The following is a 24,167-nucleotide window of genomic DNA, read 5'->3' as shown; positions in this document are numbered from 1 at the left end:
ATTCTAAAGGCCAGGTTATGAAACCTGTTGATGTATAATAACCTTGCTTCTTTGCTTTCAGTTGAAAACAGAATGCAAACACATCAGTGATCTTTGCTTTGACTAGGGGCCAAAACTTCCATCACTTCCTGAGAATCAGACTTCAGGAGGTGCACAATATCTCTTTCATCTGTATCTGTGTTATTTTTTTAAAGGGGGTGAAGGGGGGTGGGGGAGTTTAGGGAAATGACAATAAAATAATGAATATGCAAGCTTTCCTGTTATATATTTAGTTTAATATATGAGCTATAAACTAAAGAATCAAATATTAAAACATGAAGGCACCAATTAAGTAAAGGTAACAATAAACACAAGTCTCCGATGTTACAAACAAGCATGACATTTAGGTTTTATTTATTTCATTAAGTTTTTGTTCTGAATAAAACCCACATCCACTCCTTTCAATACACAAGGTCTCTACACAAAGGGCCAGTCCTCCACCTCACCCCTGTCCAGCACCATCACAGGGAAGCTGGCACTTGTCCTTGCTGTCTAGAAAACCTGATCTGTCAGTCAGACACAAGAGTCCCAAATGAGTACGAGGGGAAACAGGCTGGCCGGAGTGTGATGCTGACCTCATCACCTCCACCTCCAGTATCAGATGGCCCTTGCCCCCATTCCGCCATGGGTCTTTATGGCCTGAAAAGGGGACGTAACCTACCTACATATATATATACTTTGGCTCCCGAAGTTCCCTTATCACATCTCTCTTGCACCTCCTCCCGCCACCCCATCTACATCCTTGCAGCAGCTTCCTGGCTCATTCCTTGCGAGAGTGAGGGAAGGAGGTGTCTGTCAGTCTCATGTTTACAGTCAGGCTGCCATTCCCTCAGCAAGGTTAGTCACAAGGTGCTGTAAGTTACATCAATCTTCTCGTACTTTACATCCCTATCGTCCCAATTAAATTCTACTTATCTTCAGTTCTGACCTACTTCATCCACCGCTTAGGTGCAGCAACCACCTAGGCGACATGCAGCAGCAGAGTGCACTAACAGATCAGGTGGCTGCACTAGCTCAATTAAAACTTTAGGGAGGTCAGGTTACACATACCTGCAGTGGAATTTAGCAAAAACACCAGAGCTAATACCCCTACTCTTATAGACAGTGACATAGGGCTTTTAATGAACAAATAATCAGGATCTTGATTTAAAACTTGCCAGTTTAGACAAAGGAAGAGAGAAACACCTTGTGTTTTAATCTTATCATAAAACTCTGGCCATATTTCTTTAAAACCCTGAGGATTTTTAGGATTTTTAAACACCTATTGTTAATTAATCCCAAGAAAAGTCATGATAAAATCTACTTATGTGGAACCACCTACAGGGTTTACTCAAAGCTGTGCAAGTCATTACAGCAATGTGTTTAGATTTATATCCAGATTAAAGTATGGGGATGTCAATGGGTATGTTATTTTTATTTTGAGAGAATGGAGGCATTTACAATCAAATAAACACAATAGTATCCATCTGAGAGTTTGGTTCAAGCTTTTAAACTACAGTATTTTAGATGTGGATGCTACTACCTGTTTTGAGTTAAACTGCTGATGAGTGTAGTGCTAAGTTGAGAAGCACTTATATTTTGTTTCAAAATACGTTCACAGTTGCCAGTTGCTTGTCAGTCTGTACAGAAAGCAATGAAAGTCTGATTGGAAAAGTGGTATGTTGTTAACCTGGCCTTATGCAAATTATAGGCCAATTAATTTTAATTGGTAGGCATTTACTAATCTAATATATTTTGGGGTCAGACAGAAATTTTAAAGAGAATCACTTTCTACCAAACCACACTTACACAGTAACTAATTAGTATACTAATATTATTTCTAATAATAGGAAATCTTAACTTTTTTGAAGAGATAAGGCTTTTAAGTCTACCAATAAGGAACTTTTAAACTTGAATTCAATAACTATATTGCAGATAAAGAACTATATACAGTATACTGCTATTAATTCTTTCAAACAGTCAGCCAAAGAATGTAAAACGTTATCTTGGAACATTATAATACCAAAACCTATGTAATAACTAATTCCCCATTTCTTTTAATATCCTCTGTTATTTTAAAATAATGTCCATTCTGAAGTGTAACTTTTATTGTCTTGTGTGGTACTCTTTTGGTACCTGGTTAAATCTCTTATTACTTGCCTATTGCATCTCTCTTCTAGGTGACTTGTCTGTATCAGCAGCCTGTCTTATCCAAATCTCCTAAATCTCTGCAGTTTGCTTGGCCTTTTCCCTACCTCACTTCTCCCATGCAGCTGGAAATCTCTCACCCCTCACATCCAATTTAAGGTCCCCTGGCTCCATCTCAACAACATCTGAGCAACGAAAGCAGCTCTGCTGTGCCCCAGCAGGGATCACAGTGGCTCGCGGGCTCAGAGAGCTTGCAGTGCCGTTCCTCTCACTGTGGCAAGCCACTCTATGCCACAAGAAGGGTCTTCTGCAACACGCTCAGCGCCACAGAGTCCTGTTACACTCTGACCCTCCAAACTCCTCTTGAAATCTGGGCCCTGGCACCAAAAGGGCCAAAAAGCAGCTCTGCTCTGCCCTGCCCCCGCAGGGATTCGATCAACGTCAATCATGGGCTCAGAGCCACACAGCTCCCCTCGCTAAGCCGTGGCATAATCCTCTCTGCCAAAGGGGCTGAGTCTTCTGCAGGGGGACAACGCTACATTGTCTAGGTTTCCAGGAGGTAACATCACTGCCACCTCGAGACCCACTTCTACAAACTGCACCTTTAGACCCTATGACTCAGCCCTGAATTTGTAGAACGTATCTCGTGCTGATTTATTTTTGTCTACACCATGCTTTGTAACACTACATCATTTTCACAGCTCAGTAATAGCAGGCTTAAATACAGGTGAGAGCTAATAAACTGGCATTAAGAACAAATATGTCTGCTTGTGACATTTATTCACCCAGGGGGAAGCTGTTATTGCAACTTGTTCCTTTTATTTAGAACATATTTTGCACACAGGGCTTTATATCATATTCACATCTACATATCCGAACATCTGTATTAGAAATTATTACGGCTATCTTGATGTCAAGACTCAATGCCAACTGTCACATTGCCAAATCTGTGCCTCCAGATTAGTAATGTAAAAGAAGAAACCAGAAGTCAGAACGTACAGTAAAAGGTGTTGAGGATAAGAAGGGAGTTAGTGGGGGTTGGGACCTAACAGTACCAGCGCCATCTCAGTCTGGCCACTTACAGTCTTGCTGTTCAGGCTTTCACCACTCTATGAAATGCTTCCTTCCCTTTCATCCTCCACTGCTTTCTGACAGCTTGAACAATACGGACAGAAAGTGTCGTCTCTCTCTCTCAAGTAAGCATGCAACGCAAGAAGGAGGAACTGTCAAAAACAGTCTGGGAGCCTTTGAGAGTTGAAAAGTGACACTGTCAGAATACTTGAACAATGACACAGATAAAAACCTCCAGCCGGGGCTGTTCAGAAGATACGAGGAACCTTCTATTTGTGAAAACGCAGCAAATTAACTACAGTGTTCTTCAGTGAATTGAAGCAAAAAATCACAGATTTTTGTACTCTGACTAAAGGGTGAGAATATCCCATTTCTAGTAGATCTTACAGATCTTTTAAAACCAAGTTCAAATACAGTAATGCATTCTGGTTAACTTCATAACAAAATGTCTTATGCTATTTTCCATTCACCACCAACCTTAGCTCAAAATGAGGGCCGAATTCACCAAAGCCATCTCTCATGGTAAACAAAACAAGTTATCTCTGCCTTTGCCAAGCAACCAAAATGCACACACATTTTAAGAACAATCTTATTCAATTCACTATGTCATTTATGACACAAAATCAATACATTTTTTCAGACAATTTAGGGACACATGACAGAAACAAAAACAGTGAGCTTTGTAAGGCCATTAAAAAAGAAAGGAAATAATCTGTATCCCAACCACCAAAATAGAGAGTGGAAGACTGCATAATAATCCTTAAACTATCGGACTGTAATTTTGATACTTGTTTTCATTTCTGAAATGATAGATTAAATAACATGTATTTAGACAACAGCAAATATTAGGCACCATCATTGATTGACATTCTAGAAGAGAGGCTTTTATTCCTACAGTACAGTAGTTGTGTCTGCCGTCTAATCTCTTTACATATCTCACCACTTCACAAAAATTCCCTCCACTGTTGAAAATCAACCCTGAATCTAATTTTGATGTCAGTTGATACCTTTTGCATTGTACTAGTTAATTCTAACAACAAAGCAGTGTTTCTACTATTAAATGGAACTACATAAGGCAAATAAAACATTGAGTTTGGGATTTGAAGTAGGAGGAAACCCTTGATTCTAAAAATGCGTCAACAGAACACTGTCTTCTATAAAGAACAGAACTCAGGTTAATTAGTTTTTGGCCACATTTCGGCATTTATTTGATATTTGGTTACTTTTTTAACGCCGTAATATCTAGATTAGAAACACACTCAACATAATGTCTAAAACAAATCTAGCGGAAACTAGGACACTGTGCCTTATACTCTTCTCAGAATGTGAATAACACACCCTCTTATGCCTTACTTCTTCAATTAACTCCACACTGATATCCTTGGAGGGCCGGGTCTTGTCTGAGCCCCTCAGTTGTCTTATGATATGATCGTACCTATCCAATTGCACCTGCTGAGGAAGACATCATTACTTTAGAAGGTCAAAAGGCAGCTTTGCAAACAGGCGCAGCCAGTTCTGCTCTCAGAGAGCACCTCCTCTGTCACTCTAACTCAATAGTTTCATCATCGGCTTTAACCTCTTCAATAAACCACAGGGTTCTAAATGAAAATGTAAACTTTGGACCTTATTCCCACATGATTGACAGCTTCATATTACATTTTCTGTGTATGTTGGATTCATTTTTATTTGTGGAAACATAATTCAGTTTAGTAGCATCAGTAGAAAACATTAGAAAAAATACTTATTGAATACTGAATGATATAATTACTTAATTGTCAAGGTCTTACATTTTATAATCCACGCATTGACACATTCTAGCTGAACTCATAGGTAAACCTCATCATCAGAATTACAAGTGAATGCAGCCCTTTTAACTCTGTGCACTTGCATATTAGTATTTGAGTATTTGGTTAAAATTTCTATATTCATTTTAATTTTAATTATTTTTTTCATGTGATTAGTACCATGATGTGTGCTGTTACCTAGATTTTAAATCTAAAGTGACCCTAAAATACACAAACCTTCTGCTTGTGGACCCCAAGTCCCCACTCTACCCTCTCCCCATAGAAAACAGAAGCTGCATGATTTCTATAAACTTCATTTAAAAAAATGTCACTGCAGCTGGTCATTGTAAAATTATACAAATCAGTATTCTGAGCTTTAGATACAGTATACTGTACAGTCATGCCACAACTGACAGAAAAAAAAAACATGTACAGTATGTAATGTAAAGAGAATGAATGCCAAGAATTCTCTGTGATTTTATATTCACTGTTAAATATTTGTTAAAATGTATGCTCCTTTTTTTTTAAAAAAAGGATTTTGACACGTAACTGGCTTATTAAATGTTTATGCTGTGGTGATTCTTCGAAAGCGATGAGTTGCAATACTGGAACGTTTAAGAGGCAAGAACTTTAAAGAACTTAAAAATCTTCTTTACACTCAATATATTCTCTTATTCTCATGTAGCAAAGAGCTTGGCTTCAGAAATAAATGTTGTTGAGGGCACAGATCCGTGAGGCATCCCTGTTGCTCACTGTGGGGTGCTGGAGGTTCGCTGTGAGGCTCATTACACACACTTCCCAGATTTCAAAACGCTTGTGCTCACTGTTAGCTCTCACTAATAGAGTGGCAAATGTATAAGCTGAATGGAGACAAAAAGACATTTGGAAATATTTATGTCACTATAGGACTATCAGGCTTCTGGAAATCAAAACTTTTCAGCTTGTGCTCAGATTCCCCCTGTCTATTGTGATTAATATATGGTGCTCTATTTCTGTTTTTAAGTTTATTTTTTGCATGTATTGACTGCAAAAAAAAGTAAGTACAAATGAACCATTGACACACTACTGTATTTCTCTCTCGCCTAAGATGTGACTGAAGCATTCATGTTAATTGCTTCTATCTCCGTCTCGCAGCAAGAGAGAAATGGAAGTAATTTTCCAAAGTGAAAGGAAGTCATTACAGGTGTGTTATATTAGTGTCTTCACGAGTCTCTCGAGACAAACCTGCTAAGATCTCCAATAACCACCCTGATGTGTAATTATACAGTGATGGACCTTAATTGATAAATTGTTAAAGAATTGGGGGTGTATCAGGTCACTGATTCTTACAACAGATTAAATAAAGATGTACTCACTTCAGTGTAATGCATTAAAACCAGAGAGCTCGGGAACAATTTAGCAGATCATTTTTTAAGTTAATTAACAGTCACAATTTCTAAATGTGTTAAATAAAAATGGGTCAAAAATGTAAAAAGAAAATTTGAACAGAGTTACAGATGATAAACCTTAAATGCGTATGGCCTTACAAAATTCAGAATCATCTGACTTAACCTTGTTTCAGTCTTAAATATTAGGATACTTAGCCATTTCAGCTAAACATATCTAAAGTATAACTGAACTAAATACACATAAACACAAGAGGATCTGTTTAAAATACAGGTTAATGAGAATATATGCAGCCATTTGCAAGATGTGTTGATGCATTTCGTGGTACAGATTTGCTACAATAGACCAATATTTAATCGCACACGAAACAAAAACGAATGCCACAGTGGAGCAATTTCATCTCTCTCGTATGAATGAATAAAAAACAGAGCAGAGAAAAACAGATCTAAATTCCTGATACTGTATTTCCTTAGAAAAAACAACTGAGAAATCCCACAGCTTATCTAGAAATAAGGGGTAAGTCGAATGTTTAAATGCTTTCCTAGTTAATGTGTTAAAAGTTTAACGATGTGGTCTAGCTACACAGATAGGATTTGCTATGATATCCGTCAAAGTTTATTTTCTGTACACTTGACATTGTGCAGCTGGCCCACTATGGATGCACAGTACGCAGGTTTTGCTTTATCAAACTGAAATAAAGTGTAAATGAGCTGTGGGCCAGATTAAGCTGTAATGTTATTCATATAAATAATTTACTGAATTAATGGTAATAAACAAGTATTAAACAGAAGAAAAAGAGTGACTCACTATAGAACTCAAATGAATAAAATCTTTATTTCTGAGCAACTTTGGTACCTGAAAGTTTATTTGATTATATATACAGTATATCTCCATCCAGCCTTCCATTTTCAGTAATATAGCTGAAAACATACACGTAGGAGGCAATTTACAGATGTTAAGCCATCTGGACAGCTTTGGACTGTGGGAGGAAACCAGAGCTTATATACACAAATTTTTTCAAATCTACACCAAAACAGGCGAATACCTCTGTCATATGGAAACAACTGCTTTTTGGGCTTTGTTTTCTCTGCCATTCATTTACGAGAGAAAATATCACATTGCTTTAGTCTCTTTTATGTGCGTAATATCAAATCAAAGGTTGCTATTTCATTGGAGAGGCGGGATTGGTACTGGATATTTAATGTTTGGATTGAAAACCAGGCCAGTCAGGTTTTAATTAACTGGTAAATTTTATAGAACCTTCCTCAAGAGACATCAAAGCTTCAAGTCCTCAGAAATTATTAAATGTCGGCACAAGGAAGAAGAGAAAATAAACCTGTACCCGACCTTCCATTTTTTTCATTTTTTTGTGTGTTTTAATTCTGACTATGTACACTGACCACAGTTAAATGACACTAACTTATCTAGTTCATATAAGCAGCATCTACTGTGGCTAATCCTGACATAAATGTAGCATTCTGTTCCCGCGTGGTGCTCATCTAGAATTTAAAATGTACAAATGAAAACTACTGGGTAATCGGACCACTTCCCAGGGGACCAGGGAGATTAAGACCTAAATGCAACATTAATGATGTTTAAAAGCCTCTCCATGGTATATTGCTCTGGACATGTATTGGTAGGTTTTACATTTTTAATTAAATGAAATATGTTTTAAGCGGTTCTTCCCTGCATTCGTGCGGTACTCTGTCTTCACACTATCTTAACTAATATTTCTAAGTAAAGCAGATAGGGAGGCCAAAGAGAGAAGCACTACTGTAACTGGCTAGCAGAGGCTGTGTTATGATAAATGTGGAAAGCCGCATACTGTGTGACCAACGTAATTTTAAAGGCTTACCTTTTATTATTGCAGAATCAGATATGCTAAAATATTGCTGCTGCTATAAAATTGTGCATTGAAATATTGCTCCTGCGTCTATCAGCAAGGTCTTGCAGACTTAATTTCTCTGCGGTTAGTCCCTAATCAGACTCTTATGTGCTCTTTCCTTGATTGACCATGTGACCATGTACAGAACCAAAAGAGCGACACTAGCCTAGGGGGAATTAAAAGGGTCTAGATTCTGGGAGAACTGTTAAAAACAGCAAGCCTTAACTCGAATCCAATTTAGATATATACTGTATGTCGCAATATATTTCAATGCAATATAACGGTGTACAGGACATTCCCAACTGTATTGCATGCATTCAACTCCGGCTTCTCCTCAAAAGATATTCTCTGGGGGGTGTTTTCAGCTCCCCAAGTCCTCTTTATGTCATGTTCAATAAACGCTAACACAGCTGACTGTGGGATGGCAAATTAGCCTCAATTGCACATTTGTCTGGAACTGAGATAGCACTTCGGAAGCCAATTGTCCCAGAAGAGGGAGTCTAGTAACTGCTGGCTGGGGCCGAGAGGGTGAAGTGGGAGGCGTCCCAATATGACAGACAAAGAAATGAACACGTCAGTTTGCTAAACGAGGTGATGTGTGTTTTTGTGTTTTGAGAGTATTTTGATCATAACCTATGCAATCTGTCGCAGGGTGTTAATATGAGCAAAATACCTCTGAAACACTGACAATAAAATGAAACTAATTTCCGACAACAAATTCAATGCAATGAATTAAAATAAGGTGAGTAAAATGACTATAATGTCTTCAGTGCGAATGAATATGCTTGATATGTGCTTGATGCATTTCCCACGTAGCAGAGTCTTGCTGTTTCAATCTAAAATCTTGTCATGTCCTGTACAGTACATTACATTGGTAAACTAATGACACGTACAAATTGAGGGTACAGGCATTTCAAAGCACGAAATTAATTTTAGAATGTAAATGTTTTTTTTTTAATAATCAGATCTTTAAAACTGCCACTGAAATGGGAAAATGCTTAGACAATTTTCATTTGTGTACTGTAGGTCTTGACACTGATAGAATTTCTTACAATACATATTATTACAAATTAATGCAATAAGGACAAATGTGACTCAATTACTCTTTGGATGTAATTCAATTCTACTGACTATAAATTACATTAAACAAAGAATAAGTAGGATGCCAGGCTCTATTTTCGTCCTGGTACTAACAATCTGGCCACAAGCCAGGGAACCCAAATGATCTTTAATCAGTTAAAATTATTTAATAGGGGCTTTTTAAACAAGATGTCATCCGAGATAGTTCAGTTTGGAACTTTCACTTTCAATGGTGTAAAAATAAAACAAGAGATATCTCCATTCACATTATACAAACTGGTTCAATGAAAACATAAGATGATATAACGAAGAGTGAAAAGCCTTGAGCAAGACACTAAAACATCACAAGGCAAGGCCAAACAGAAAAAAATGCTGATGAAACCTACAGTTAGAATGCTTAAGTCCTTTTTTTACAAGAGAAAGACCACAACTAATCATTCAGCATATGCTGGACAGGGTAAGAATTTGTAAGAGACCTACCTGGTCAATATTTTTTTTGGAAAAGTGGTCTCTTAATGCTTTTACTGGATAATTTTGCAAATAATACTGAAACAAGATTAAAAACAAAAGTGCATTCCAGACATGAAAATATAATCTGAACATATCAATAATACGAACAGCCACCAAAGTAACCTTTTAGCAAGGGGTTTAAGCAAGCAAACCACCGAAAGACTTGCTGTAAAGCGAGGCTGTGCTGGAGACAGTTAACTACTGGAGAGAAGGGACCTCTATCCTCTCTATCCCCTCCAGGACATTAATATTCCTAGCATGTCCTCCTGCTCTTTAGGGAGAAAGGGCTAGCAGGGAGAAGCCGTCAGTGGCTGATCCCCTAGATCCATTCTGGCAGCTAGCTGCAAACACATGCAGCTGCCCGATAAAGCAAAGTCTGGATGCACTCTCTCTTGCGCACTGCTGGAAATGGCAGCTGACCCCTGGAGCTAGGAAAGCTGTACAGCCCCAACAGCCTGCAGGTTTCACAACACCGACAGAAAACAAGAACAGAACCGTCCTTCCCTCAGCCAGTAAACAAGCTATCAGTGTCCCCAGCTTCCACAGCCACAAAGGATCCAAGTGCAATCAGTCGACAGAACACCTTAAACTGATGTCTTAAATTGTACAGAGCTCTGGGAGGAAGGTGAGATTCTGCTGTCTTAAAACTATGCCTCCACACTCTGAACCTTTGTTTTTTCACAAAGCTCAACCTCAGTCACAAGGGCAATAGAAGCCGTCAGTCTTTCTTCTACATAAAAGTTAAATTAAATGCTCAATATGTTCTAATGTGTCATTAATGAGTCTGTATGGTTAGCCCACAGTCACGTAGATCTGTTCAGTGCATTCTGATGTTAGAAAAACAGCTTTTCAAAATCTGTTTCAGCTACTTCCACAAAAACCCTTTGCCTCTTTGGAAAATAACCAGTTTGTGACTGTATAAGCTGTCAGAAGCAAGCTGTCAGAAGCCATTTCTCAAAAGCAGGAACATTTTAAGGCTGTGGGCCATAAGTGTGGCTTGGGGTCAGTCATTAAAGGACAATAATGTCAAGCTTCATCAGAGAGGTCTGAGGAGGAAGAAAGAGATCGGGTTCTTTCTGTGCTCCCTGGCATACACCCATGCAGTTAAGAAGATGCAATGTTACTAATGTGAATGTGTATACATGTTACAATTTTGCTATACATTATTCCAATACATGGTATATTTTTTAAATCAATACAATTCACTTTTTACTTGTCTATAGATTTGTGTCTGGAAGCCTAAACTCTTTTACACATTATTTCTGTAACACACCATCCATATAGTGTAAAATGGAAAAAGGAAAAGTGAAGAAAATGAAGAAGGTGTGCATTTATGAAACTGGCAAGACAACACTCCCTAGCATCACACAAATAAAAGAACAAACATTTATCAGGCTATCCCAATGCATACAGTGTTCAAATTCATTATCTCTTACACGTAAACTCTGTCTTTTTTAAATGTGTTATTCTTACAAGCACATCGTTGTTAATCTTGAAGACAAGCCTTGGCGTTTCCTTAGAAAAGTGCTGCTGGGGAAATTTGTCACCATGTCCATCTTCGTCTCTAGCCTGAGGGGAGAAATAATGGCCTATTTACGGACTTACAAAAAAAGGAACTAAGCAGCAAAACAAAATACTGAGATGTTGCAGACAAAAAGAAATAAAGAAAATAATACTGAAACAAATACTGAGCATGCACTGTACAAAATAATAGTAATGATAAGGAAATAAAAGAAAATGCACCCTTTGGGTCTTCCTCTTCATAAAATTGGTAAAAATACTCAAGTGAAAAATCTCCATATGTCAATAGGTTTACAAACACAACTATTTCATTTTAATAAAGCTCATGCTAATAAAGGGGGGGGGGGTAGAGTTCAGTTTTATAATGAGCATCTGTTCACCAATTTTCAATTTAGCAGACGTGCCATTTAGCAGAAACAAATTGCTATTCAGTTTCTCTCAGTTTGTTATGGAGGTGCAATTTCCTGCTCCTTTAACATGAGATCTGTGAGCCCTGGGCAAGATTGTCCTTGTCCCCTCGATCTTTTCCTCCACTGCTGTCTGCTACAGCCTGACCTCACCCTGCCTGTCTGGCTCAGCCACTGCCTCCTCGTTTTACATCAACATCTTCCTAGGTTTTGTTGTTTTTATGTGGCTTAATTCTGATCCATTCTTTGGTGTACAGTATGTGTGACCGAAAGATACCGAGCTTCTCACAGATGTCAGTTGCAGTGAATACTAGTTGCAGTTGCAGTTGCAGTGAACTAAACTGAAGCTAAAAACTGTAACTTGGATTGTACTGGTTAATAGATATATTTCCATTAATTGCATAAAATTTAAAGATCAGCCTAGGAATTTCATCGTTACCCTAGAAGATACACCTATAAATGCAAGGCAAAGAATTTAGGAATAGTACAAGTGAGAGTCTTTAATGTAAGAATTACATGATAGGTATGATATTTAATTTAAAATACATTTTTTTCTAATATCTTGCAATTATTATTGGAAGTGTAGTGAGTATTAATTATCATAATTATGTAAAACAGGGCAAAAGAGACTTAGACATTATTTTGCATTTATTAATCACTCTTATTAAATTAGAAATCCAGAATAATATAGCTTTGTGGTTTTTTGTAATGCTACAGATGTAGTTCAGGTTGGTAGCTGGGTCAGTATGCATGGGCTGCAAAGGAACAAGTAATAGGTTTATTCCATGCTAAAAAGAGATGTAAGAAAACACAATGTTTTGGCTGTGGAGTCTTCTTTGGGTGCCACTCCCGAAGAAGGCTCCTCAGCCGAAACGTTGTGTTTTCTTTCTTCTCTTTTCAGTATACTGCCGATGTGTCTACTTCAGTGCTGCCTTACCAATAGAGTCTTTCAGCTTTACTTATTCTTGCAAATATTTCAGCTTGGAAAGAAGAGTTAGTAGACACATGCAATAAATCTTGCATGCTGTGAACCTTAGGTTAAACAGCATACACCGCGCTAAAATGTAAAGCTAGAAAAGAAAGCTGAGATCAAGGGCGAAAAGGGTAGAAGGAAAGGAGGAAGACAGCAGATAAGCTAGTTCATTTCAACAGTGTGGAGTTATGGGAAGGGCTCTGGCTTTAGAAATCGGTGTCTGTGGGTTAAGATCCAACCTGCCCTTGAACCCTTCAGTAAGGTGCTTCACTCAGACTGTTCTAAATACATACAGTAAATAGGTGCAGATGTGAGTTACACTGAGTAAAAGCATCATCCAAATAAATTAATTATATTTCCCTGAATCCAGACCTTTTGGTCTGCATTTCCCGTCTACACCTGTCCTGAACATTTCAGTGGCAAACTCTAAATAATGTGGAATGCAAACTTTTTTTGCCAAAGTGACAATGGGCGATATTTTTTTCCCATTCCCCTCCCTCTTTTAAGGTCAGTAGCTTCCAGATTGTTTGGTTTCACTAACATTTATCTACCTCTATGTATTTCCTTTGAAGACACACCATGGGAAGCCAGTATAGACTCCACCATGAGGGGCAGACAGCTTCATTTTTAAAATCAAACAAAAGAATTCAACAAGGGAGTGAACAGACGTCTGAATGACTTCCAACCTTAGATCTTTTGAGCAATGCTACAGGAAAACCCAAATAACAGTATTGACATTGTCATTCTTATCTCATCTTATTCCTCTTTTGAAAGGCAACTGTGAGAATACACTATGAAGTGCTTCATAAACCTAAGTGAGCTCCTGAAAAGAATGATTCAATGTAGTGGTACAACTGAAACTAGGAGCTTTCACACCAGAAAGATTAACCCAAAATATAAAATAGATACTTAAATTTAAGCATGGAAAAGGTCTCAATGCAGAAATATATTTCTGATGGGTTTTAGAAACAGACATGATGCAATGTGGCAATCAAGACACAGAATTAGCTGGTGTGATATTTTCTTTGGTGAAGTGATTTTCTGCAGGTTATTAGGGATAATGGCTTACATTTTACATCAGGATTTTAAGCTTTGGGATAAATGACCTGACATTTATCCTCTAAATTGGCGTGACTCTCAAGATGTGAGACCGCACATCAAATCTAAAGCAGATGCAGGGAAGTACATGGACTAAATGTGGTCAACACTTAAGTGCATACAGTATGTGTTGTATTTCTGCTTCAGGCATTTAGTTAGAAAATTCTCTAGCTGCTAATTTCCATTTCTAGATTGTTCTGACAGAAATACTGTAGCACAAGCATTTCACTACAATGTGTAAATATATATACTGTATTCACTATAAATTTAAGGAAACTAAGAAATATGTTGCATAAAGACATACTGCATTCAAAAGTGAATATGAAAGACAAATCTGGAGAATGTATTGTAGTGGATGTTTTGCCAATTTAATACTGTAATTTCAAGCTTACAGTACCAACAACCAAGATGAATTAAATCATGACAGACAGAACAATGCTTAGTACTGGTGGAAACTGTCAGTGAATGACAATGTTTCTAATGGCCTCCCCTCTTGATGAATCAGGTTCAATTGTGACAGTTGCCAACGTTTTGTGTGCAGTAGAGGACACGCCAAGAACAATCTCAAATCTTCCTTTATCTAGCTAAGGCAAATGGAAAATTACACCGGGCGTTGATTTATATATAGTTTTCCATCTGATAACGGTGATGTCTTGGAGTGCCTGCCTTTCTTGAACACATCCACGAGCTTCAGTGAATCGCCTCCATGAACTAGAAAATGCAGTGTGTCAACATGACCACCAATTATAACCCCAGTTTACTGCAAAGCAATACAAAACTAGGAAACATCCGGCTTGCTCTGCAGCAAGATGAGCTTCCTGAGAATCGACTGCACACAATATGTCAGCAGTCAAAAAGGAAAGCAATTAGTAATTAGTGTAAGCAATTAGTAATAGGGGAAGACAAAATGTCATTAATCAAGTTGCCCATTTAAGATGTAAAACGTTATAATACAATCACACCTATGTTACTGGGTTTGTTTCATTAACATTCAGTGATTGTGCACCATTAATACAAGAAATGGTCCTCTTCATTGACCAACAAATGAAAGAAATGATGTTCAACATTGTTTCTATATGAAAAATGCTAATGAAAAAAACTACATTTTTAACTCATGCTAGCTGCTAAAATATTAATCTAATACTCAGTCAGCAAATATTTTAGCATGTATAATTTTTATGTGTCCCTTTTTGCCAGCCTTAACCACCACTAATTAATTCAATTAGCATTTAAATGCTGATGATGTATGTGCCTTAGACTCAATTGAAGGTCACACTGACTGGTCTTTTTGCTTGCTGTTTCCAAGCTCTGGTGCCCATGGGAGACACATATGGTGGCAAAAATGTAGCAGGTTGAGCTTACACCATGTAACTTCAGTAGAGGTAGAGTTTGTTTTAATCTGTGTCTGCATCAATCCCTAAACACAGGCAGAGCTCTTTGTTTCTTCTGTGACATAAGCCGTAGTCACAGAATGTACTGTATGTCCTGCATCTAATTTCTAATACACTCACAGCCAGCTTGGTCACAAATTCCAACAACGGAAGAAAGTCTAAAATGCCTATTATAATAGGAAATGTCACCAAAAAATTAACCAGTCACATACTCTAATGGCTGATCTTACAGACCAAGATTAATGAGAGTGCAATAAACCTAAAGCAACATTAGGAAGTACAAGATTAGTACTAATCAGGGTCTGTGAAACCACCGGTAAGTGAATAGTTACAAAATACTTAGTCATACAGTAATTGCACATTTCTTCACAACACTCCCAACGGTAAGAAATGGCTATGATTACAGATGCTGCCACTGCTGTAGTCAATTGCTAATTTGTTACCAAGAGCACTCGCTGCAGTGTATACGATGATAGAAACACCAACTGAGTGTGTCCCTCTGGCAGATTTATGTGCAGTGTCAGTGCAGTAGGAAACATGAAGTGAAGGAGGGAGTGTACCTCTATACTGTACATGACTATGGACATTTACTGTACATACACTCATTATATACTGTATATATGATCAAATATATCTGGTGTATACAGATGATTTGTGTTTCTACCAACATATCTTTAGTATTTTCTATTTCATTCATTCAGTTTTGTAATGTTCAACAGTTTTACAGATAAATTACTGACTCCTGTGATTTCTAGCAACAATATAAAAAGCACCACTCTTCTGTATTTAAAGATTTTCAGGAGCACCTTCTCCATGGAAGAAATATTAAATTGACACACATTGGGTAATTATATTTTTAACAATAATTTAAACATATTAAGTGCTTACTTAAACTTGTAACTGTCCTAGACACCACATACAGCATTAGAACTAATCTTTAATTCACTGCAAAATGTCTGTTGAATAAACTGTATACACATGCAAAGCCTGTTTTTGGAATGATTTGAAACTACTTTTCGTTTTCCCCTGAGTAAGTTCAACTATCCTATTTTGGTTTCTCAAATTAACACAATGGACTGATAACTAGCAAACTTCAACAGATATATTCAAAAGGAGGGTGTAAAAAAAGATGATTACACCCCCAAATTATGGTGTGGTTTAATAAAGACAATTAAAAAAGGCATAAATACTGTATATTAGTGGCATGTATGTTTGCCATGTTAGTGAAAGAATCTTACCAATCAACACATCTTCGACCCCTTCCAAACTTTCCAAAATGAAGGCATTAATGTCCTTGATTTTTGAAACACTGTTTCGTATAATGGAATTCAAAACTCTGTACAGGCACCTACCATGTTCCCAGTTTACTGAGGTAAGCGTTTAGCCTATGTGATGTCCTATACACCAGTACAAATTGCTTCCCAAACATTTTAAAGGATTGCCAAATTCAGAATTGCCCTTAGCCACAACATACTGTAGGTGTTTTCTCAACTCACCATCATGTGTTACCCGATAGGAACAAGTCAGGATGAGTCAAATGACTTAAACACACCGAAATGGGAAAACACACCCTAAATTCCATGTGAATTAAAATGGGTAAATTTTAAGGAAGTGAGCTAATGAATTAGTGAGCCTTGGAGCCTGTACAGCGAAGAGAGACTGAGAGATTCAGTGTGGCAGAAAGGAGCCCATTAGAGCTCTGGCAGTGGTGTCACACCCACCCGGAGCCCTGCTTTACGAGCCTGATTACTGGCTCGAGCAGCAAAGAGGCAAGAAGGTGACAGGAGGAGTGCCAGAAACATGCTCATTACAATGTTGTTGCAGTTGACATTTTGGTCTCTGTTCCATTCTTCTCTCGCATAATTCCTGCTCCCCCTTCCTGGCGCCCTCCAGCCCCCCACCTCCAGACCCTTATACTTCCCCCCTCCCCACGCACACGTCCCCTAGATTCATGCCGAAGCTGTCTCTCTCACATATGGGCTCACGTGTTATTATGCAGATTCCATTTTGTGCTGCATTCAAATGATGAGCTTCTGGACGCTTGCCAGCTCATTTGCATTGAGCGGTAATGAGGAGACGGCATGATAACGCTGGGCCAGCAGGCATCTCTGCGGCCCGCTCAGACAGAAGGCATGGCCGCAGTCCTGGAGGGAAGGCGGCTCTTTGGACAGTAACTTGATGGCATGGAGGTACTGTATGGTCTAAGGGGAATCAGCCTGGTTTTAACTTGGTTTGCATTCAGCCGATCTTTGTGTGCAGTCCAAGAGTGGCTTTTCTCTAGTTAAGACCGCCAGGACCTTAGCACCAGTCTGTATTGCTCATGTCCTGTCCCTCTATTGGCCCTGGTAGAAATAATGATGGTAACCTTGTCAGAACAAGAACTGGTGTGTCACCTTCACGCACTGTGTGCACTGAAAATCAGCACCGCTTCCTACCTGGGGCACAGTTTGCAATCCATTCTTGCCGCTCGGCGAAGGAACGTATAGATTTTATATTAAAATGCACTCCTCTGAGACATGCCATCTCATTTTTAATGAGATCCCAAGGGCAGGAAGAATGTTTGTGTTACATTTCAAACACAGATCTACAACCCTTGCCATGAAGAGCAATCTGGTTTCTGTCTCATCTGAACGCTGCATGACTCAGTTCAAGTCAGCAGCTCCCAAACGGAGCTGGCTTCCAGTCCACTGTTTTGTTAAAAAAAAAAACTGTCTTCCTTTGTGTTTCACTTCCTTTTCACTCACGTTTGTAATCACTGCTTCGGATGTGACCTCACCAGCATAACCCTTACTGAACGGAAAAGGCCTAATAGTCTACAGTAGCTTCTGAACATTGTGTATGTGTTGATTGAAGCACATCAGTGAACTGTTACTCTCTACTGCAGGGAAGGGGAAAGCATTCAGGTCAGTCAGTTTCTGCTCAGGCTAGCCAACACGAACACCTGCTTAGACAGAGGCCATTGGCACACACACCCTTAAGCTCCTCCATGTACCGTACCTACAGTCATGTACTCTAAGATACTCATGGGATGTGACACTCTCTTGGACCTTAGCTAGGAACACATTTCCTCTTGTGAAATGACTATGTGAGCCATTGGGGAACAACATGATTCGTCTGAAATACAAAATATTCCTTCTCAAAGATGGGCCTCAGATGATTTGGATATCTACTAAAATATCTTTGGTACTTTTAATTTTATTCTTTCTGTTTCTTTCCCAGATAATTACAGTAAGTGACTCCTGTCATTTCTAATGACAAAATCAAAGGCACCGTTGTATTTAGAGGTTTTCAGTCACAAATCCTCTTTAAATGCAGTTTACTATCCCACATAAGCAGAAAGACCTACTGTACAACACTGTATGTTGATACACAACATATCTATGATATACAGGCAGACAGTTTGATACAAATGTTCTGTTAATAAAATGCACACATACATATGTACAGTACATACAAATCAAGGCTGTAACTCAAGATCCGCTGAGCAACACTTGATCTATATGGCAGTAAAATGATTTAATCATCACTGAGCTGAAATCAACAGTACGCTGATGAAGAGCGCTTGAATGCTTGATGTCTTTGAGCGCACTCTGGCAGACGAATGGTCTTTCAACACGCTCAGGACAATTCTAGCATTTTTTGTGCAATAAACTTGCTGTTCATGTCAACCCATAGAGGCTTAGTTTAAATATAACCCTGAGAGCACAAATGAGCAGGAATGATATTTATAGAGTGCCTTGCAAATGTTTTAAGAGCCTTACAATGGTGTCCATTTTGGAAAATTACAAAATGGTACATAAACATATTTAAACTCATTTTTTTCAAATCCTGACTTATCAAATTGATTAATCCTTAGGGTAAAATAAGTCAGTTATTAATAAGTCAGATATTAATAAGTCAGTTAATATCAACAAAAACTAAGGGGAAGAAAGATCTGTAGATTGCATACATATTCAATGTTTGCTGGTAGCACCTTTGGCAACAATTACAGTTGCACGTCTGTTTGGGTAAGTCTACCAACTTTGCAGATCAGCTTGGTGCACTGTTTGCCCATTCTTTTTTGGCAGATTTGCAAAACTGCTAGTTTCTCGAGGATAACATATGGACAGCAGTTTTCAATCCACAGATTCTCAATAGGATTCAGATCAGGATGTTCACTCTTTTATTCTTAAACCACTCTAGTGCAGCTTTGGCCTTATCATTATCCAGCAGAAAGGTGAATTGTTGCCCTAGTTTTAAGTCTTTAGCAGACAGAAACATACTTTCCTCATTTGTGCAGAATCAGTCAGGTGCTTTGTTGCAGACTCCTTGTGATATTGAGATACCTTCATTTTAGAAACAACTTCCTTCGTGCCACCCTGCCATACAGCCTAGATTTGTGAAGTCTTCTTGGTATTGCTCATATTTTCCACTCTGTCCACCGCTGAACTCTTCCTGTAGCTCTCTCAAAGTTGTCATCTGCCTCATAGTAGTATCCCTCACCAGTTTCCTCCAGATCTAAGCAGCATGTGGACAGTAGGGTGCTCCTTCCATTTCTTGATGACTGAGCAGACTGTGCTCACAGAGATATTCAGAGTCTTTGACACATACCCTTCTCCAGATCTCCAGACTGGCTTTGTCCTCATCTTTGCTTGAAATTCAATACCTGACCAAGGAACCTCACAGAGACAGGTGTTTTTATTCTGAAATTGTCTGCACCGTAAATTAATTTAGGTTTACCAAAGTAAAGGATTGCTTTGCTTTAGATTTCGATGGGTTGCTTTGGATAACTTTTCATGCCTTTCCCATTTTTCTTTCATATTATTGACTTCTTTTTGGTTTTTTCCTTTGAATGTGTGGAGCAAGTTGGTAGGTAACATATCAATCATCATGACTGCAGGATTAAAAGCAACAAAATGCAAAAAGAGTTCTGAACAGTTTTGCAAAGCAGTGTACATGAAACCAAAATGTTGACCGAGTTACAAGGTGGTCCAGAGAACTGCGAAAACATCTTGTATTAGAATCAGGTTTAGAATTCTAATTTCATGACTGGGACATAATTAAGAAGAAACATTAGGACACAAATAGAACAACAGTGACTAGGATCATCAAAGTACAGGACTGCAATTCCTGTACACATCTTGTGCTCCTCTAAACCTCTTAGCTGTTAAAAAAGCAGCAGGACAACCCAATACCAGCCTTTCTGATGCATGAATCAATGATCTTGGGTTAAAAGAACATTACAGACAAGGCTGCATCTCTTTCGTTGAACTCAGCCTTGATTGGTCATAATGAAAGTGTCTTAAAAGTCTATTTTTTATGGACTTGGGCCTTTATTTAAGGCAAATGCTGATTAAATCAATTGTAGTCTAATTGCAGGACTGCCTGAACATATTCCTCTGCCCAGTGGTATTTTTCACACTGCCACCCTCCAGGTTCCCTGACAATAAAGCTTCCTCTGGATAGCTCATCATACTGACAGCTCACTGCTCAATATCTAATTAAGGAGCATAGAATATAATCAATGGTGAAGATTAAATTTGGAAAAAATGCAGTGTTCCCTTATTTCTGATCTAGTGTTGGGTATGATAATTTTACCATGCTGTAGTGGGAATACCCAAGTATCTGCTTCACAAATCTGATTAGTTAATATGTTCATCAATTGCTAACTGTTGTGCAAGGCATAAATTCTCAAGTTTATGAAAGAAACATGACATGCTACCACTAATATAGTGGAAGTGACCACAGAATTGTATGCTATGTACTTAACAATATATTACCCAAAATTAAAAGATACTATTTCTTGTTGGAAATTAAGAACTCCTACCTATCAATTAGCTAAATATAACTAACTCTACTTTCAAAACCAACCTAGTTTTCCTTAGAGGTATTCCATCTCAGTAATGACCACGCCCGACCACACTTACTGTATCTTCTAAAATATACAGTATGTGAGTTCCAAATGACAATTTACTTGTGTCTTTAGGAAACAGGTGAAAACCATGTAATTCTACAAAGCATAACTCAATATTGCGCAATATCTTAAACTTGTATAATTATTATGTGATAAGGTTAAATGATCAAGTTCACATGACTGGCTACCTTAGCAACGGCATTTTGTGTCTCCTAGTAAGTTCATTTTAAAATCCATTCTGTAACCAAGAAGAAGAAAGCTGGATATAAGCCTAGTACTGTATTTGAATTGAGAATCAGTGAACACATTTAATCTAAAATACAATTACAACAGTACACACCTCAAGTAAGCACAAAACTGCAGCCTGAAATATTATAATACTTAGCTTTTGTGTATGAGAAATGTAGAGTTTACACTGTATTCTTGTCAAACTGAATAACATGGCTTTTTTTAACTTTCTTTCAGTGCAACAATCTGATACAGGAGCAGACCAAGATGACACAGCTTAGTTTGTGTCCAATATACAGATACTTAAAGTGCACATTTTACCTTCAGCTAATTTTTGTACCTAAACTGAGGCATTTCTCACACGCATCACAGATTGAACTGCAGTGCAAATTCTGCACTGTTCATTGCACGTTTTTGTCACTGTGATCATATGACATTTTGGACTGTTCTGCTCTCTCTTGCCCTGAGGAAGCTTTGGGAAAAAGGAGCTAAGACTATCTGACTTTCCTGAGAGGATTCCAGAGGAAGAAGAAAACACAATGGAATAAAGAGAAGACACAAAAACCATTCATACATGAGTGTTCTACATTTCTCCTTATATAAGAAATCAAAATAAAAATGACTGCAAAATACAAACGGCAAGATAAATACTCGCAACTCATTTGATGTGCACATGGGAAACTGTTGTTTTAAACACCATAATTTCTGATGTTTAGTGGCGTGAAAATGGATCTCTCTGATGATTGAGCTTTGTTCTTTTCCTCTGTTCATGTGATTACCAGGGTAAAATAAGTCAGCAACTTCAAAAATAATGAATACTGTAATCCTCTGTACAGCTTGTCTCAAAAAACAATTGCACACTTTATCAGTACTTCCAAACACTCAAACATAATTCTATAAAACAACCCAAGGCTCTTATCACGTTATTATTAGTATACAGCCATGTAATGGAAAAGCATGCCAGTCATTTTTTGCTGGTTGCCTACTCCTAAAATGTACTGATTTTAGAAGACTGTACCACAGCATCTCAAAAGGCTTTCCTGGACATGCTGCGATCTGTATGTCTCAACAGCTTGCCAGTCTGATGATGTGGACGTAAGTCTGGCAGCTGCCCAAACTCACAGGCTGCTCAGGTGCACAGCGACTCCAGCAGGAGAGAAGACAGGCTCACAAGGAGTTTCTCTGAGGGTGAAATTAAGGCAGAGCAGAAGGTTCTCTTCAGTCTGAACGCAACAATTTGAACCTGTGCCAAATACATTTCAATGTCCTGCTTTAATAGATGAGAGAGATTTTTTAATACAGTGCAGCCTGTTAAGCACTTTGGATACCTTTTCATAACTGTTTTTCACCCTGAACAAATACAATATTTCCAACTTCCTCATTTAAATGTTCTTTTATACAAAGCAATGACTCTGTTCAAGCTCTGACAGAACACTCAAAATAACTGTGCCTCTATAAATATATTCACAAAGTTTAGAATCACATTATAGTACCAAATTTCACAGTAACTGGGGAAAATAAGTACAGGGTCTTCAAATACATGGATTTTCCACCCCATACCGTATTCTGTGGGGTCAGCTAGAGTGGTGAGTAAACCTCTAGACTCATAACTGTTGGTACTACACCCCGAATTCTCCAGTCCACCCAGCTGTATGAATGGAGACCTGCATTGCAGGGCATAATCCCTGTGATGGTGAGCTTGCTTCACATGTTGTGTGTGTGGATTAAATGTAATTAACTACCTACCCTATTCTCAAAGTGGTTACACAGTAGTCTTTGAAGTAATTAACATGGCCAAATGGTGGTATGAATTGTTAACTAGGCTAACCATCAAGTCTGCCTCAGAACATCAATATTTAACAATGAACCAATCATTCTGAGCGAGGTCATTAAGCCAGCCTTTATGGAGACAGGTCATAATCAAAGCAGGCCTCCAGTCAGGATAAATTAGACACACAATAAACAGAGGATATAGTAAGAGGAAAGAGAAGAGGAATGAAGACTAGAGAAGAAGTATCCGAGCCACAAGAGACACGTCCTTCTTGCATATGAAGAAACCAGGATCTGACCAGGTAACCTGAGCGGAAGAAGAACCGTACTCTAAAGTAAAGGAACTTGTGGTCCAATCTTGTTGGAAATACTAATTTCCTATATGTGGAATCCACAGGCTAAAAGACTCTTTTCTTTGTTTAGTGATGCATTATTCAGGATGGGGAAATACAGTGTTGGTTCTCATTCATTAGCATCCGGCTTAGAGAGTAGATTTAGTCCTGGGTAGGATCCTTGTTTCATTGTACACAGATTCCATCTTTAACCTTTTAAGGCATTTACATCTGATTTTCAGAGAGGGCTCTGTTGTGCCTAGTGTTGCAAATAATAGTTGTTAAAATCTTGTGCATTGTGTTTGGTTGTAGAAAAAAGTATTTTTCTGTTATTTTACAAACATTCCCACACCCGTACTTGAAATTAACACACTCACAGCACACACTGTAAAATGTCACTAGCAAATTTAAATATATGATACAAATGATGCAAAACCAATCACTTCATGCAATGAAATTCTAGTCCATTACATAAATACTGTATGGCAGATTACATGTAATGTAATGGATCTTTGTTTCTGGTAGCATGCCTCAGACATTTTACTTCCACAAGCATGTAAAATGAATTTGGGATTTATTCTTTATACTTTCAGAAAAAAAGAAAACAAGAACACAAAAGCCTAGCTCTGTCGAAGCTCTAGCTAAACTGCTTCAGACTCCTCACTGTAAATA

At 38.2% G+C, this 24,167-nt stretch overlaps 1 protein-coding gene across 7 annotated transcripts in view; it reads right to left on the bottom strand.

Annotated features, from left to right (window-relative positions):
* The window catches only part of sobpa (sine oculis binding protein homolog (Drosophila) a), a 98,596-nt gene that overhangs the window by 23,980 nt on the left and 50,449 nt on the right, over positions 1-24,167 (bottom strand). For 5 of the 7 annotated variants that reach the window (XM_088625746.1, XM_088625750.1, XM_088625744.1 and 2 more), the window contains exons 5-6: positions 11,356-11,451; positions 4,591-4,689 (exon numbers count right to left, since the gene is read on the bottom strand). The exons of 1 other annotated variant lie outside the window; for it this stretch is intronic. In XM_088625746.1, the coding sequence (XP_088481872.1) occupies positions 4,591-4,689; positions 11,356-11,451 (195 nt within the window). The remainder of the gene's footprint in view (positions 1-4,590; positions 4,690-11,355; positions 11,452-24,167) is intronic. One more of the 7 variants, XM_088625747.1, reaches the window with a different exon arrangement.

Source organism: Lepisosteus platostomus, chromosome 3, assembly GCF_059453375.1.
Source record: "Lepisosteus platostomus isolate fLepPlt1 chromosome 3, fLepPlt1.hap1, whole genome shotgun sequence".
NCBI lineage: Eukaryota > Metazoa > Chordata > Actinopteri > Semionotiformes > Lepisosteidae > Lepisosteus > Lepisosteus platostomus.
Note: the sequence above shows the minus strand (reverse complement) of the source record. Positions and strands in the feature narration are given on the sequence as shown.